Source organism: Xiphophorus hellerii, chromosome 18 (genome assembly GCF_003331165.1).
Source record: "Xiphophorus hellerii strain 12219 chromosome 18, Xiphophorus_hellerii-4.1, whole genome shotgun sequence".
NCBI classification, from domain to species: Eukaryota; Metazoa; Chordata; class Actinopteri; order Cyprinodontiformes; family Poeciliidae; genus Xiphophorus; species Xiphophorus hellerii.
Genome location: NC_045689.1, coordinates 3,862,121 through 3,880,020, shown reverse-complemented (window position 1 = coordinate 3,880,020; position 17,900 = coordinate 3,862,121). Strand labels below are relative to the sequence as shown.

The 17,900-nt window shown below is 39.7% G+C and overlaps 1 protein-coding gene across 3 annotated transcripts in view; it reads right to left on the bottom strand.

Moving 5' to 3' along the window:
• eml2 (EMAP like 2) overlaps positions 1-17,900 on the bottom strand; it is a 36,485-nt gene that overhangs the window by 6,918 nt on the left and 11,667 nt on the right. For 2 of the 3 annotated variants that reach the window (XM_032590961.1, XM_032590962.1), the window contains exons 2-14: positions 14,316-14,543; positions 13,333-13,450; positions 12,597-12,698; positions 7,241-7,269; positions 6,653-6,782; positions 5,594-5,743; positions 3,614-3,683; positions 3,193-3,303; positions 2,390-2,485; positions 2,151-2,285; positions 1,256-1,355; positions 1,006-1,160; positions 379-504 (exon numbers count right to left, since the gene is read on the bottom strand). In XM_032590961.1, coding sequence (XP_032446852.1) covers positions 379-504; positions 1,006-1,160; positions 1,256-1,355; positions 2,151-2,285; positions 2,390-2,485; positions 3,193-3,303; positions 3,614-3,683; positions 5,594-5,743; positions 6,653-6,782; positions 7,241-7,269; positions 12,597-12,698; positions 13,333-13,450; positions 14,316-14,543 — 1,550 coding nt within the window. Of the gene's footprint in view, positions 1-378; positions 505-1,005; positions 1,161-1,255; positions 1,356-2,150; positions 2,286-2,389; positions 2,486-3,192; positions 3,304-3,613; positions 3,684-5,593; positions 5,744-6,652; positions 6,783-7,240; positions 7,270-11,778; positions 11,907-12,596; positions 12,699-13,332; positions 13,451-14,315; positions 14,544-17,900 lie in introns of those variants that run through there. The other variant, XM_032590963.1, reaches the window with a different exon arrangement.

Sequence of the window (17,900 nt, the reverse complement as noted above, 5' to 3'; positions counted from 1 at the left end):
GGTCGCCTGACGCTAACGGATGCTAACAAAAGCTAACAGATGCTAACAAAAAACTAACGGATGCTAACAAAAGGACACTAACGAAGATAATGGATGTAACGAACGCCATTGGATGCTAATGAAACCAATGGATGCTAACAAAAGCCAATGGAAGCTAACAAATGCTAAGAAAAGCTAACAAATGCTAAGAAAAGCTAACAGATGCTAACAAAGGCCAACGGAAGGACGCAAACGGAAGCTAATGGAAGTTAACAATTGCCAAAGAAAGCTAACGGACGCCAACAGAAGCTAACAACTGCTATTGGAAGCTAACAGATGCTATCGGAAGTTAACATTAGAAGCTAACGTATACTAACGGAGCCTTGTCCAGGTGTGTACCTGTACGATGGGGGTCAGGGTGTCGGGGAAGGCCGCTCTGATGATGGCGTTCTTGGTGGTTCCGACGAACAGCTCACCTGGTTTCCCCTCAGCCAGAGCCCGGACCGGGCCGAGCGGCTCGCCCACCTGGACGCACAAGGAGAGAAGGAGAAGAAGAGACTATCGTCCAGGAAGCAGAGACCAATACACCAAAACACACCTACTGGTTAAACTGGTTATTGTTACTGGAACCAACTATTGCAGAGATATCAGTGATTTATATTCATAAAAAGATACTGTTTACTGTTGGACAGCAAACATGATTTACATATTGAACCTGCAAAGGGAGGAAGGAAGAAGAAAGGAAGGAAGTATAAACATAAAGGGGTGAAATGGAGTGACAGAGGGAAAGACGTAAAGGAGAAAAGAGAGAAAGAAGGAAGTTTGTGAGTGAGAAAGGAGGATAAAAAAAGGAAGGAATGTTTAGATAATGTATCTGGAATAAAGGTTGGAAAAACAAATATTTTCCTGCTCCTGTTTTCAGATTGTCATTATCTCTGACCAACTGGATAATTTCACATGAACCAGAAACATGAATCTATCTTTCTGTCTGTGTGCTTCATCCCTCCTTCCTCGTTCTTCCTCTACCTCCATCTCCGCCTGCTTCCTGTAGTTGTGGTCCCACAGCGCCACCTTGCGGTCTTTCCCGCCTCCGGACACCATGGTACCGTCCTTCAGGACGCAAACGGAGAAGATGCCGCCTTCGTGCGCGCCCGACACCACCTGGCTGATACGGTTACCGCCTGATAACACACACACACACACACGCCCACACACACTTTGGTTGATCCTACGTTCACAGAGTGACCTTCCATCAGAGAGCAGGAGCAAACCCGACCTTTAGCCCAGATGTAGAGGTTTCCACTGGAGTCTCCTGTGATGGCGTCCCCGTTTTCAGCAAAGGCCACACACAGAACGTACTTTGGTTTCTCGTGTTTCTATGGAAACGGATGGAAAAATTTGCAGGTTTAATGTTTTTTTTATACTGAGAATTAACATTTGCAACACAAATAAGCAGAAAACTAAGTTCAGCAGCGAGAACATATTTTAAAAGACTAAGATAATGTTAGCTTCAGTTTGATTCTCATCTCCCTTCAGTGCTCAATGTGGGATTTCTCCCATTGAGCTTGATTTCTCAGGATCAATTTACTCTTTTACTCAACTAAAAGGTATTTGTCCAAGAAAATACTGAAGAGTAAAAAACATATTTGGTAAAATGTCTACTCCTGTACTGAGTAACAGATCAAATTATCAATCATTTAATATTTAAAAATTACATCATCAGACAGACCAAAATATGAAGTTAAGTGGAAATTTTGGTATTTTAAAAACCAAAATGACAATAATTAATATAAGTAACAAAAAATAACAAAAATCAGGCAAAATAATTACTTTCCAAATCAGTTTAACAGAAACTGTGAGTCTGGTGGATTTCTGGTTAAAACATGTTTGATTTTCATTCAGTGGGAAGAAAATCCAGAAATTTTACTCAAGTAAGAGCAGAAATACTTCATAATAAAATTACTCTAGTAAAAGTAAAAATACTCATATAAGTGATTTTTTCTTTCAAGTTACTCAAGTGATTGTAATTGAGTAAATGTAACTAGTTACTGATCAACTGAGCCGAGGATCCCGGGCCGAAGTGAAGCGTAGAAACAAGTGGCCAGTTTTGCTCAGGCTCAAACCTTTTCATATTTTTAATTTTAAATCTCTGATGTTGGTGGCGGTTCTACCTCAAACAGTCCCTGCCTCTTGGTCAGCGCGTTTCCCTCCATGGTCCAGAAGTTGATGTGCGACTTTCCACAGGTGACGATCAGATTCGTGTCCATGGGATGAAACACGGCAGCCAGCACGGAGTCGTTGGAGCACTGCAGCAGTAAACATTATTCTGTCATCTGCAGCTCATTTACAGTTTTCATCAGTTGATGATAAAATGAAATGATGATTTATTGAACAAAAAGGCAAAGTTTACCTTCACTTCAGCAAGTTGTTTCTCTTTCTGCCAGTTCCAGACTGACAGGATGTGATCGTTGGCGTCATCCACAGCACAGAGGAAGGAGCCGCCGTTCTGAGTGGAGAAAGAAAAAAAAATATCACAAAAATATAAAAACTGATTTCCAGCTGTTGCACAGCTTCATACGGTGGATTATTAGGGCCACTGCAGACAGGGGGAAAAAAATGTCATGTTAATTTCCACCAAAAATTCTGAATTTTTTAGATAAATCTCCAAAATGTTCTAGAAAAAAACTTAGAAATTTCTGAGTTTGAAAAGTCAAAAATTTGCTTGAAAAAAAAAAATCAACATTTTGAGATAAGTCTCAAATTTTCTAGAAGAAAAAAACAGAAATTTCTGAGTTTGAAAAGTTGAAAAATTGCTTAAAAAACAGAAATTTTGAGATTAATCTAAAAATTTCTAAAAACAAAAGGTGACAATTTCAGATTTTCAAAAGTCTAAAATGTCCAAAAAAAAAAGACTCAAATATTTAGTTTCATCTAACAGTTTCTAGAAACAAAACGTGGAAATTTCTGAGTTTCAAAGTTTACAATTTTCTTGAGAAAAATTTACTTTCATCTCGGAAATGTTCACATTTCTAGAAATCTTTGAAAAATTTACTTGGAAAAAAATTCCACAATTTTGAGTTTTTATCTCAAATTTTCTAGAAACAAAACAAGAAAATGTCCTCTTTTATCTTTATAAAATCTCAGAGTTTTTGGTGGGAATCTGACATTTTTACTCTCCAGCAGCCCGTTCATGCCGTTCATGCCGTTGCTCACCGACTTGGAGAAAGAGACGCAGGTGACGGCTCTGTCGAACGCCCCCATGCCGATCACATGCAGCGTGTTGAGGCTCACCGAGTCCCAGATGCGAACGTGAGGAGCGAGAAGCTGAAGAGGAATAACAAACAAATAACTACAGAATTAAAGGACAATTACTGAAGAAAACTACAATCCCATTCAGATAACATATTTTATTAATTCCCCTAAAACAAGCAATTAAAATAACTTTTTTCTTGCATTCTAAGCAACATTTTTATTGGAAAATTATTTGATCAAAGCTCCTGACAGATTCTTTCTAAGCTCTTTGAACATTTTTGTTTAGCTTTAAAAAAACAAAAAAAGGAATAAATGTCAAAAATGGATGAACAAAGCTGAAGTTGGGTTAATAAAACAAACAGAGGTGTGGCCTTCACTTTACCTTTCCATCCTTGGAGTTTCCAGCCACCTGACCCGTTGCTATGGTTACCATGTCAGGATGAACAGTCAGGCTGAGGAGAGCGAAAGTGACAAAACGATTCACATCTTTCACAACTTTTTTTGCAATGTTTGCAAGTTCAACATTTACTTGAAAAAAGTACATTTTTTCAAGTAAAAAAAATAAAAAAAATCGACATGTCACATGGACATTTTTATGCCCACATTACATTCAGCAAAAAACTTTTAACCCTCCTGTTATGTTCCGGGTCAAATTGACCCGGTTTTAAAGTTTACTTTTTTTTTTTAAATAGTTGGAGGTATTTTTTTGGCATGAAACTTTTTCTATTTGTCTTAATAGGTGCACTCTACATATAAATTGAAAATTTATTCATTTTACACATTTGTACCAACCCCTAGGTCTACTTTTTACATAGATGCTGTTTGGGTCAATTTGACCCGGCAGTCAGGTTAAAGTGCAAAAAACGATTAAAAAATGTCCAATTCTAAATGTTTCCTTGCAGCTATGAAACATATTTCACCACACACACACACACACAACACAACACACCACACACAATACTTCACTAAGAAACTGCGAGAAAGCAGGTGTTCTTGACGAGAACATTTCCTGTTCCCGTGGACAAACTCCACCCACACTGAGTGACACTCAGCAGAAGTGGAGGAAAACATAAATACTCTCTATATACTCATTTATCTTGATTTTAATCAGCAGGTCAATTTGACCCTGAACAGTATGTGTGTCTCAAGTTCAATTATAAAGATCACCCATTGAAAAAAAATAATAAAGTGTAATATTAAAAAAAATGACCAAAGATCAATTTCAAGGAAATTATAGTTTTTTTGTGTGTCTAGGTTTTTTTCAGTGGACATAAAATGAGCAAAATATGCAAAATACCAGACCATGAAATAGTTTTAAAAGTGGGAATTAATTCAAAAGTTCTGAAAAAAGGTGAGTAAAGTTTGAGGAGGTTTAAAACTGCAACTGGGAGCTTTCCCAGAAAAGTCTGATTCATACTGGGAACAACAGGAAATTCTGAAGATTCCTCTGGTGGAAGAAAGAAAGAGATGGTGGTTTTCTGATGAAGTGGTGAAGTCAGACCATTAAGGGAGAAATTATGCAATTAGATCCCTCTTTGTGTGAAAACTGAGTGCTTCAAAGTTTTTCTAGGAAAAATTCAGCTGCTTGGTGATCTAGTCTGAACTGGATGCTAATGAATCTGTCAGTAGCTGCGTCTACATTAACCATAAAATCAAGCAAATTGAAATTATAATAAATTTAGAGGAAAAAAAACATTTTTGAAATAGAGTGAGGCAGTGTCTCAAACTAAAAACAGTGTTTTTGCATCACATAATCAACAACCGGATGTTACTACTGACAGAAACGCCAAAGAAGACGACAGGAAGTGGTAGCAGGATGATGATCTGTTTCGGTTTTTCTTCTGGCTCCATCACAGCTTCACAGCTCATAAAAAGTTATTTGTCAATCTAACATGTTGAATCCTTCGCTCTTATGTAAAATGGCCGACTATGATTTCCCCAAAACGCCACAAAAGTACCCCTTCCTAAGTAGGCCAGGCTTGTTCCTAGGCCTGTGGCGAAAGTAACAAGTTTTACTTGATGATAAATTGTCCCAGGAATTATTGAGTTCATTTTAATTTATCATGCGACTAATTTATTGCTTACTGCGACTAGCCTAGTGGTCGCGCCAACGCCAATGACGACTGAACTGATGACTGAACTATCAATATAATCTTATGCAACCGTCACTGCCATGATTTTTAATAATTTATTCATGTGTGATTTTAATTTTATTTCTTAAGAAATACAAACACTGCACCTGCAAAACTGTAATTTTTCGACATCAGCAGAATATCAACAAAGATTTGCACAGATGTGTGTTGCAGCTGCAATAAACAGCCTTCCACAGGCTTTATTACGGTATCAAAGTTTGTTTCCTCACCATTTGACGTCGTCGTTGTGTCCCAGGTAATGTCTCTGCTGCTGCTCCTCCGTGTTGTACAGAACCACCACCGAAGCGTTGAAGTACACGATCTCCCCGGTGGGCAGCAGGTAGAGGTTGCAGCGGCAGTCACGGCCGCGGTAGCCGTAGCTAGCCCACCGTTTAGTTAGGGAAGGTGACTGAAGCTGTAAAGATTGGCAGGAAGCCATTTTTTACACAAGACATCCCCAAACAAAGATGGACGCCAAAGCTGGGGGTTAATTTCTGCTTCAAAAACTGATCTGATTGGACGCTGGGAAAGACTATTGTTGTGCTCAGGTCGTGCTAAAAGGAGTTAGCTTATCAGCAAGGCTAAAATAGCATCGCAATGCTAAACATGCAGCAGCAGCATAGATGCTAATGCTGATGTTAGCAGCCACAATTTCTAAAGAAGCTGAATGGAAGGAACAGAAGTTAGTACCAATCTGATGGTGGAAGAACCTAAATAAGAGATTTAAAAACAATAAATATATTTGTCGCTGAGCTCATATCTATTTATTCAGTGATTTAGCAGCAAAAAGGGGAGTTGAACTGAAAAAATATCATTTTGTTGACATGGCTTTCGATTAAAATGAGGATAATTAATTACAGACTGAAATTAACTCAATTACATGTAATTAATCATGTAGTTGATTAATTACATGAAGTTTTCGCCAAGTGGATAAAATCTAAAGTGGTGATGAAATAAAAATAAAAAACAGCAAGGTAACAAGCTACTAACAAAGCTATTAACTGTGTATAAAAGACCATGAAATTACATTAGTACTTGTGTAACAGTGACATTTATTTGATTTTCTGGAGCCAACCTTTTTTTTTAATAAATGAGAAGTGTGGCTTTCACAGTACTTGATACAGAATTTAAAAAATATATAATCTTAAAAATTATACAGTATTTAAAATTACAATAAAAGAAAAGCTAATTAAATGTTTTTCAATATTTTAAAAATATTTCTCATCCATTGTTTGGACCATAGATAGAGTTGTTCATGGTTGTCATCTCCCTTTCGGTTTGAAGGATACACCCACTGGAGCTTCAGCTTTTTCTCTGGCAGCGCCACCTTCTGGTCCAGGCTGAAGCTGTCCCGCTGTTGGTCTGGGGCGTGCATGGTGACGGGACGACCGCGGAGGAACATCCTCACGTAGCCGTCCTCTGGAGGAGAAAAACGTTTTTAAATACTTACAGAGTGTGAATCAGTGGTTAAACAGAGAGAAAAGTATGAAAAAGAAAAAACCACAATGGAAAAAGCTATAAAAATCCAGAGACAAAAGGGGGAAAAAAACTTTTAAATTTATTGTTTAGGTCATTAAACGTTTACTTTTACATCAAATAAGCAAAATAAGGAGCTGAAGTCTGAGAATTAAGTTTCTGACTTCCCCTCCAAACAACAAAGTCAAACTGTTAATGTTGTACTTGGAGCATTTTAACTGGCGGTGCCAAAGTTTTTCACTTTTTACAAGGTTTATTTATCCAACACCTTGTCTTGGTTTATTAACAAATACACTGCAGGTTGTAACAAAAAAAAAAACCCCAAAAAACTTAAAGGCACTCCACACAGAAAGACAACAAACAAAACAAAAAATACTTACATATATAAAAATATATTTTACCTGCATTGTAGGTGCATTCTTTAGATTTGCTGAAAAAAGAAAACACAGAAAAAAGGATCAACCATCTGATCAGCAGAATTAAGTCATTTTCCACTCTGAAGATTAAAAATGTTTAAAAAGTTGAGCCATGGATCCAGAGAGAACATCAAGCATACATTGAGTAAATGCATGAAATGGAGCAGCGAATATGGCGCTCCATTATACGGCCCTCGCTACATCATTTCATCTCCAGGCTTCAACCCTCATTACTTAATTCGACCGGACAGCAAGAGGAAACGTGGGAGTCAGCAGAAACACAAAGTGGACCTCAGCGTTCAGCTGCAGAACTCATGAATAACCAATCAGATTAAAGAAACCAGCTGCTGCCGCTGCGACGCGGCGGACAGGCCGCAGGTCACTCCAGGTGTTTGGAGCATAAAGTCGCAGCGCTGATGGGCGAAAGGCGCATGCAGCAACGAGCTTTCAAAAACAGCCAAAGATGACAAAAATTAATTAAAAACACTGGAAATAATCTGGTAGCACACAGAGCTAGCATTTAAAAGCTACAGCTTGCCACCTTTACAAAAGTTAATTCTCAAAAAAAAAAACATTTATTAAAATGTTCAAGGAATATTATGGCAGTAATGGCATAACAATAAAGCAAGAACACATCCTTAAAATCATTAAACTCTAAATTATAATGAATATTTAATACTGGAACTGGACGACATTTTTAATATCCAAAATAAACAAAACCAACAAATAAATGAATTAAGAAGTCTTTCAGAAAAAGCACCAGACTGAAAAATTTTATCATCCAGTTTTTGGTAAAAGAGAGAGAAAAGACGATAGATCATGCAAATGGAAGTTATTGAGCTCGTTTTAATTTACCATGTGATTGATTTATCGCAACAGGCCTCGTCTTAGCGCTGTCAATCATGCTCTTGTATAAGCTGTTCAATGTGCTGATGGAGGAGAAACAACTTACCATCGTCATCGGTGGCCATGCATTCATGAACCAGCTGTAGCGTACACAAGTGTGATTGACAGCGCTAAGACCCTCCTCCTGGCTCTGACTGGTTGCTTCTGGCAGAGCAGTGTATTTTTTGTGTCAATTTTTTCACCGATTATTTGTCTCACAACACAGTGATAGTTTGATACATAAACAATATTTTCCCTTATAAAAGTTACATTCCTCAGTTTTAAGACAGAAAAACTGTTTTGGAACGTTTTCTCTTCTGCTCTCAGGCTTCGATCTTTTTTGATAAAGAGAGGAAACACTGAAGGTTTTGTGCTCCAGTGTTCCCATTAAACATAAAAGAAGTGACTTTTGATCAAGTACAACACAGAATACAGAGATGCTATTGTTCCCATAAAAAGAGAAGATGACACTCAGCGTGGGCCCAAATGTGACGCAAAACAGCAGGCAGCAAAGCTCTGCACATTTATGTTGGAAATCTGTGTAGCTAAAGGCAAAATTACAACGATTCAGCCGAACTCTGTGCTCTGCTGCTCCTGAATCAGCCGTCAGTCAGCCGGCCAGAGCTGCTGCGGTTTGAGCATTTCACTGGTTGCTGACCGGCAGGACGACCTGTCAACCAATCAGCCGCAGCTACAGAAGAAGTGATGACACACAGACCATCTGGATAAGGGAAGAAGTTTTAACTTCAACCCAAAAACTGAAAGGTGTGGAGACAGAACAACCAAACAGGTTGGTAGAGCTCCAGAACGGTTGGTCAGCTGGTTTTACCGCTGTACAATGGCTGCTGGAAAAGACGGGTTTTTTGTTGTTGACTGACCATCCAGAAACCACTTGCTGCATTCTTGTTGGTTGTGCAGGAGGCTCTACTAATGCTTCTCAAAGATGTACGTTTGTATAATTGCACATCTGTCTGCAGCCATTTTCACGTTCGAGTTTAAACGTTGAGTTGGGTTTGTGGCCAGCAGCAGCTTGTTTAGATTTAAAGTGACAGGACGCCCTAAAACATCTAAAATCTGAAAGGAAGGCAGAACTAAACAGACTGAAATCTTTTATCCAAGAACAATTTTTTACAAAAAGTGTAATGAGCAGGTTTTGAATAGACCTTTTCTAACCTGTTCAGTGAAGCACAATAGGTCTCTTTTATTGAGTCAAGGAAGATGTAAGCCTGTTTCAATATGAGGCGCAGATTAAAGAGCAGATCAGAGAGCAGATGTCTGATCTGGTTCTGGTCAGGTGGAGACCAGCAGGCCGGGCGTCGGCTCTTTTCACTAACCACATAAAGGCCCGTTTGTTTGCGTGTCGCTCTGGCAGGGAGACGAGGCGTGGCGCGGCTGCAGCCAATCAAAGGCCGCGGCTGACTCCGTAATTAGAGCAGAGCTGGCTGGGATGCTGGCAGAAAAACACTGTAAATACTGGCACATCAAAAACCTCTTCATTGTGAGACGTGAGCGAGTCTCCTGGTTTCCAGGGGGAGATGAACAAACAGAACCTTCATTAACATGCAGAACGTTTTCCGCCTGGATGGCTGCGCTGGGAAAACACACAGAGGGGACGAACGGGCTGCAAGGATGCACCAGGGGAACGCAGTAATCATCCTGTGTACGTTTCTCCAGAGCTACACGTTTCTGATAAACAAACGTAAAGCAGGAACAAAATGTCTGCTGGTTTAAAGTTCAACAGAGGAGCCAACAATAAGGGCAGCAATCAACCTAAAAACAAAAAAAAAACAAAAACAGCAGATCTGTGGTGGATGTTAAACTAAAAAACAAAAATAAAACCTGCTGGTAAAATCTTAAAGGTTTCTTTACACCACTAGGAGGTATGGAAGGCAGTTTTATCATTTATTACAGATGGGATCGTTGACAAAGATCAGCTGAGATCAGATTGAAAACATGAGATCAGGAGGAAACTGTTCTGGATGTGAAAAAGTTTCTTTTGACCAACAAGAACTGACTCAAAAATGTCTAATACTGCAGAAAACTCTATTAATCGTGATTTTGTTGCATATTTTTTCAAGAAAATAAATGATTACAGAAACGCATCGGAAAATGTCTTCATAGAGACCCAAATTCAACCCCTTCAAATCCCAACATGCCTTCATAAAACATGGTGCTACTTTAAGACATTTAGTTCAATTAGCTGTTGGAAGTGTGGTTTGATTATATATTCAAACGGCTTGCCGTACCACCGCCCATATTCCTGCTGTAAACCTGTCAGTTATTTCAGTTTTCAGCCTGAAGCAGCAAAACCAGTTCAGAAAGTTTTATTTCAACAAGTCTGCCAAAATTTAGAATCCAAAACAAAAACCTCAAACCTCTTAGATGAGCAGGTCAAAGTTCATGTGCTCTGCTTAAACTAAGAACAACCGATCCCTGCTGGTTACCATCCACAAATGAAACCTGAACCCAAAAACAGTCAGAATAGTTTATGACATCTTTTCTAACTTTTTCATTTCAGCTTTCATGTTTTGTTTTATGTTTTCTGAGCCTTTTGACTTTGCATTAAAAGATATTTCCAGTTAGACATTTTCCTTATCCTCTAGTTCATCTGATTGGCTTTTCTTAAAGGGATTACTCCAACTAAAAGGAATCAGAAAACAAAGCTGTGAGATACTGGCAGTGCAGTCAAAGCTGCAGGGAGGAAATGGACGTTTCTACCCCACTAATGGTTTGTGGCGTCCTCTAAATGCAGGATGATGGGAGCGGTCATCCATCGCCTGATCCATTATGACTTAAGTGGTGCAGCTGTTGACTTTATAAACACACTTTCTGCACAGTTTCACTCAGAAACATCAAATTGTACAAAATCGGAATAAATCCTGCAGGATTTATCACGTCTGAAAACAGCTGAACAAGATTACTTGCTCACAAAATGATTCCAGTGATTCAAAATAAGTTTTATTTAGTACTAAATGAAGCAAAATGTGTGGTGAAATCATTTGAATCAGGTTTTTGTTTCGAACAGAGACATCTAAAACAGTGCGGTCGGAGAAACTCAACCCAGTTCCTGGTGGTGCAGCCGAGTTTGCTGCATGTTAAGCAGGAAATGTAATCAATTTCAGCACAAGCAGCGTTCATAACCGCAATTATAACTCTGCCGCAAAGACAAGACAAACCGACTCTCCAGCTCATTTTAAAAGCCCAGCAGGTGATCCCCAGGTAAACCCGAACATAAACAAAGGAGGAGCTGCGGCTGGTTACCGTAGCGACCAGCTCAGATCTGCCGAGGGATCCACCTTTCCTTCCTTATCTGTTTGTTTTGTTACGTCAGGAGACAACTGTTTGCTGTAATTAATGAAACAGAAGTTTTTTATGTGAAGAGAAAACATTAAGGAAACACCAAACTGTCTTATTGACTTATTTTATCTCCAGTCGGTTTGTGCTGCTGCTGCTGCCCCTCCCCACCGCGCTGCACACACACACTTAACCACATCCAGCTGTTCGCGTGACAACACAAACCTCCTCAGGCTTAGAAATCCATAACACATTCAAATGTTAGTGAAAACCTGTCTGAAGTGGAACAGAACCAGCAGGAAGTGGTTCCAGCGGGTCTCCGAAGTGCTGCTGTTGGTGTTTACCTGGTGGATCGCTTCATGTCTGCAGTTTTCCCGTTAGAGCAGCTTCCAGCTTCCCGCAGAGCCGTTTGTGTCCCGTTCGGCAGCCGCACAGACACACACTTCCTCCTTCTCTCTGCAAACTTTTAGCTCAGCCTGGAGGCCAATCGCAGCCAATCAGAGGGCAGCTTCTAGCCCAAAGCCACGCCCCCACATTTTACAGAGTAACCACACCTCTATACCAGGAAGGAAATCGGACCCATCAGCAGAAACACAGGCGAGCAGCAGAATGGGACCAAATGGTCACATTTACCTGAGAGGAACTCATCACTATGTTTACTTTAACCTGAGTGAAACTGTTTTGAAGTAACGCTACATTAAATCTGTACAAAGAACAACAGCATTTTACCCATCAGACACACATTTATACTTTTCATATGTTATGAACTTCATTGATTTTAATGTAAAATAAAGTTTTAAGCTTTATGTTCATTTTTTGCAATATGGAATTAAAATTGTGTCATAATTTATTGTGGAAACAATAATTATATTTAAAAAAACTAGTTCAAGTTAATCAACTGCAGTTTATTTAATTAAAATGTTTGGATTTACCACTTTCCACAGACTTCCAGTTCATTCAGCCGTTATCCAGAATAATTTAGCTTTAATAAACAACAAATCATATTGAGCATATAAATTTCTATGAAGCTTGTTCATTTCTGTTTGCTCTTTTTAAATAAATTACATTTTCAGTTTATGTGTGTGTGTGTGTGTGTGTGTTGTCTAGTTGGCGGCTCAGAAACAGTTTTCACCCTCCTGCCCCACCCAGCAGCAGAAGTTACCTTTTCCCACCAGAGGAGCTGCTGGACGACGTGGTCCGACTCCGACTCTCTGCTGCCATCTCTCTGCGGACCAGGGTAAGTCTTTCTGTGGACATGCTCTTCCTGCAGACGGAAAAAACAAAAAACACAACAGATCTGAAGGTCCAGAGCTTTAGGGCTTTAAACTGTGAGTTAAAGCAAATTTAATGAAACTGGGAAGAACTCATATTTATCCTAAAAACTTCATGTTTTGGATTATGCGACAAAAAATAATCATTAGATGATTAGAAAATTTTACTTGAGTTGAATCAAAGTGATGATTTGAGCTAGATTAATACCATTTTAAAATCAATTCCACATTCAATCTGAAAATTGAAGTGTTTTAGTAAAAACACAGATATACATTTTTATTCTTTAAATTCAGAATTAAAAGAAATCACAATCAAATGTGGTGTTAATATGGAAAAGAAAGCAAGAGAGAGAAAAAGAAAGAAGAAAAAAGAGAAAAAGAGAAACAATTTAAGAAAGATACAAAGCAAGAACAAAGACAAAAACAAAGTAACAAAAAAGATACTAAAAAGAGAAATGGAATGAAAGGAAGAAAGGTAGAAAAAAAGTTTTTTTTCTTGGAAAGAAGTGTATACACAGTTTTTTTTCTTTTCCATATGACGTATTTTAATTTTTCTGGATAATTCAAAATCTTGAGAACGCACGCGGAGCCTTTTGGCCTAGCCAAAGTTTCCCGTCCCCATCCTACCTCTTGATGGACTGCAGCACCTCTTTCTTTGGCGACGACGGCGAGGACAGGAGGCGTTTCTGTTGAACGTAGCCGTTACTCAGAGGCCTGGAGGGAAGAGCCTGCAGCAGCTGGCGCACTGGAAGGCAACATTGTTGACACTGAGCATCATTAACCGGCTCAAAAAAATAACAATTTCAGCTTCAGCAGTGATGGATTATTTAGAAATTATGTAGAAAACAGAAATGCATGAAAGAAACAAGGCAGCATCTTTAGTCTGATTTCAGTTGTCCTGGAGGGGGGCACGATGCCGAGCGCCTGGTGGCTGGGCTTTTTCCCATGGAGCCCGGCTGGGCTCAGCCCGAAGAGGAAACATGGGTCCCCCCTAACATGGGCCTACAACCCGTGAGAGGGGCCAAAGGGGTCGGGTGCAGTGTGTGATGGGTGGCGGCTGAGGGAGGGGACCCTGGCGGTCCGACCCTCGGTTGCAGAAGCTGGATCTTGGGACGTGGAATGTCACCTCTCTTTCTCCGCAGGGTGGCTGGGGTCTCCTTTAGAGATAGGGTGAGAAGCTCAGTCATCCGGGAGGGACTCAGAGTAGAGCCGCTGCTCTTTCACGTCGAGAGGAGCCAGTTGAGGTGGCTCGGGCATCTGGTCAGGATGCCTCCTGAACGCCTCCCTGGTGAGGTGCTCTGGGCACGTCCCACCGGGAGGAGGCCCCGGGGAAGACCCAGGACACGCTGGAGGGACTATGTCTCTCGGCTGGCCTGGGAACGCCTGGGGATTCCCCTGGAGGAGCTGGAACAAGTGGCTGGGGAGAAGGAAGTCTGGGTCTCCCTTCTGAAGCTGCTACCCCCGCGACCCGACCCCGAATAAACGGAAGAAGATGGATGGATGGATGGATGGATGGTTCAGTTGAACGCTCGTTGCTACTTTGATGCCTTTTCTTATTACACATTTTCAGAAATTAAATAATAGGTTTGTAAAAAAAGCAAAGTCTTTACCCTTAGTAGGAGGTGTGGAAGCGGCAGCAGCAAGCGGCCTCCTGCCAGCATGAGCGCCCCCTGCATGCGGCCCCTTGCTCTGCTCCTCGCAGTAACCGAGGCGACGCAGAGCGTCGGCCAGAGCCGCCTTCAGCAGCTGGATCTCGTCCTCCTGCAGCTGCAGCCTCTGCTCCAGGTGGGACACTCTGTCCTCCATGTCCATGTTGCTGCTGGCCGACACCGTGTCGTCTGGAGAGAAGGTCAGACTCAAAAATAAATCATGCTTTCAGCAAAACTGTGGCAAAAATGAGGAGGAGGAAGTGTAGAAGTGAACATATAATGGTGGCTTCACACTGGACAACAATAAAGACGAACATAAAAGCAAAAACAAACGCTTTAAATTAAATAAAATCATCCTTTTGGCTGGAGGAGTTTCCACAGATGAACCAGTTTCAATTATTTAGGGAGAGTGAGTCTGATCCAGACATAAAGAAGGAAAGACAATCAAAGTAAACCAACACCAGTTTAAACTGACAGGCTGGAGGAGGAAGGATGGGAAAACGATCCGAGTCGCAGCTGCAGAAACAAAACAATGCTTTGTTTCCTTCCTGAATTAAAAATTTAAGTGAACTAGTTTAATGTGAGAAAATGTTGTTAAGGCAGAGTGTGAACCAGTTTTAACCTGATCCAGGATTAGTTCAACATGTTGGCCTAAATATGTTGTAATTTTCCTATTGACTAAAAAATGTTGTTTGTGATGCACCAAAACTCATAATTACTTCAAAAATTTACATCTTTTGTTATAATTTTCACCCATGGAGGTCGCCATTTTTTCACCGATGGGTTGATGACGCATGATGGTCCATTCTGTACTGGAATCCACAGAGTAAATACAGGAAGGCTAATTTTACCTGAGTTGTTTATCATATTACGTTTGACTGGTGTAATTTTAGATAATGCCACACTGTGTCGCTGAGGCTGCAATTATAAAAGAAAAGGAGAAAAAAATGAAGAATCTGGATCGCTACTCACACAACAGCACAGTGGGAGAGAGCCGGAGATAAACACAACTTCCAAAGGACCTGTTTGTGCTCTCAACATTTCTCTCCAGAAGACTGAGTCATTCGTATGAGCAAAACGTACGAAGGCTCTAAAAGGTGATCGTTACCTTAACGAGGTAAAATTAAGTCAAATTATGGCCCAGTTTCATTTCCCTGGACGATGAAACCAGATTTTTGTGTTTATGTAAAATCTCAAAGGTTCATGACACGCTTTATTCTGACAAGTTTCCAGATACTTCAGAGGAAAAGAAAGCCTACAGCTTTAGTTTCATCCACAGGTTGAACTTAAAAATAAAATAAAATGATAATGACATATTTAATTGCATTTAATTTTAATTTAGTTTAATATTCAACAAGCTGAGAAGAAAATCCACATAAAGCAGATGGATAGATGTAAATGTGTCTCTTCAGTGAAAAATACCACTGATTCTAGCCTCAGTAAATAACAACTGATTAATCACCTGAATTGATCACCAGCTTGTGCGTAATCAAATGTCTCAAGGTTGTAATGACCTGGAGGGCAAATCTGCGCTCCACTACCACACTGGAAACTGGAATTACAAGCACCACCTCAGCCAAAGTTTGGAAATCAGGAAACATTTATCGAGATGAAGAGATCAGCATGGAGTTCAAATGTTCTCCTTGTGTATGCAGGTGTTATTTCCAGGTACTTTAGCTTCATTTCACAGTCCAAATTCATAACTGTAGGGGTAGCTGGTCCTCTCTAAACTGCTGCAAGGACCAGCAGATAGACGACAGACGTCCATCCATGCCGAATACATCGACCAGACTAATAGATTTTTCTAAAATCTCACTGAAAAAGTGAGGCTGTGCTTCTATTCTAATAACCTAACCGTCTTTCACTTTGCCACTCTTATTTTAAACCCATTCCAACACAATCATCTGCCATCATCTGAAGCACGGCAGGCAGCGCTGAAAGCTGGTCAGATTACCAAAGGCAAAACTGCCTTCTGGAGATTATTCATCTGACCCACATCGCCGGATTACAGTCTGCTGCGAACCAAAAAACATTTTACTTTACATACAAGACAATTCTGGCATAACACGGAAGTACTTAAACTGCAAAAAAAAAGAAAAAAGAAAAGGGTTTTTGGGTTATTATTTTTGAAAATAACTTTCTGTTGAAGCCTTATTTGAAAAAAAAAAAAGAATCTTGTGCAAAATCAGTTTTCTTTTCTGTTAAACAAATTAAAATAATAAAAAGAAATGCATTTCATAATCTGCAACACTTTATAGTTCATTTTGTGACTGAAACAATCAGATCAGTTGATTATTGAAATAATCAACTAATTTACATACTCAAAAAGAGAGGATTAGTTGAAAGAGCAACATATTCACAGCGGTAATAAAGCCACAACTGTAGAAGAAATCTATATGTACATTTCTAATTTAAAGAAAAATACCTTGTCTGTAAATATGTTCCACCAAGAAAAGGCATTTGGTAAGGCTGTTGAAATGGTCTAGTCAAAGTCCAGAACTGAACCTGATAGAAAAGTTGCAGGAATGTTGTTTCAGTGGACTACATACTTTAAAGTAAATAATAAAAAAAACTTCCTATTCAACTGGGTTAGCTGCACAATTAACAAAACAAAGACAAAATAAAGACGGTGTGTAGATTTATATAAAACCACAAAGTGGAGTTAATTATTTTCGCCACTGCATCACCTCAGAGCTACGTATGCAGCTCTGTAACTTCTACAGCAACACATTTCACTGTCAAATCAGGCAGGAAAAGGCTGCAGGGAAATCAAACGTCTGATTTACATGCAATTATCAGCCTCAGGGGAGATTTGCATGGCAGAAGTGACCAGAATAACGCTGCATTATCTTTACTTCTCATCACACTTTCATTTTGTTTTTAATAGGAGGCGTTGGATAAGGGTTTACACATCTACCAGTTGAAGGAAAAATACCTCTTTTACTTTCTGAGTGACCCATTTGTCACTTATTTCACAAATTACATCAAAAAACACCACAACTTAAGTTGAATATCCAATTAAATCCGTCTGTTTCCAAACCGTTTCTGTGGGGCTAGTAAACAGAATAATGCTGAATTATATCAAGTTCTCATCAAGCGTTCACTTCGTGTCTAACAGGAGGCATTGGATAAGGTTTTAAATAGCTACTGGTTTAAAGAGAAACATCCTTTATTAATTTTCAGTGGCTTATTTGTCATTTATCTCACAAATTACATCCAGGAACACCTCAAAAAAATGATGTGGAAAATCTGACTAATCACGTCTCTTTCCTAACAGTTTCTGGTGGAGTTAGAAACAAGAAAACCGCCATTTTATGAAAATGAAATGAAACTGACGAGGAAGTGGACAGAATGTTGGTGGGAGGAGATCATGAGAGAGAATTATAAAGAGAAACGTCTTGTTTATCTAGGCTGCAGTAAAAATTACACACACAGGCGGCACACAGCAAACAAGGTGAGATAGGGATTGTTTTAGTATCACAGGGCGCCAAGAACCAACTGATTTCAGCTGAAATGTAGCCTTCACCAAACACAATGTAAAAACAA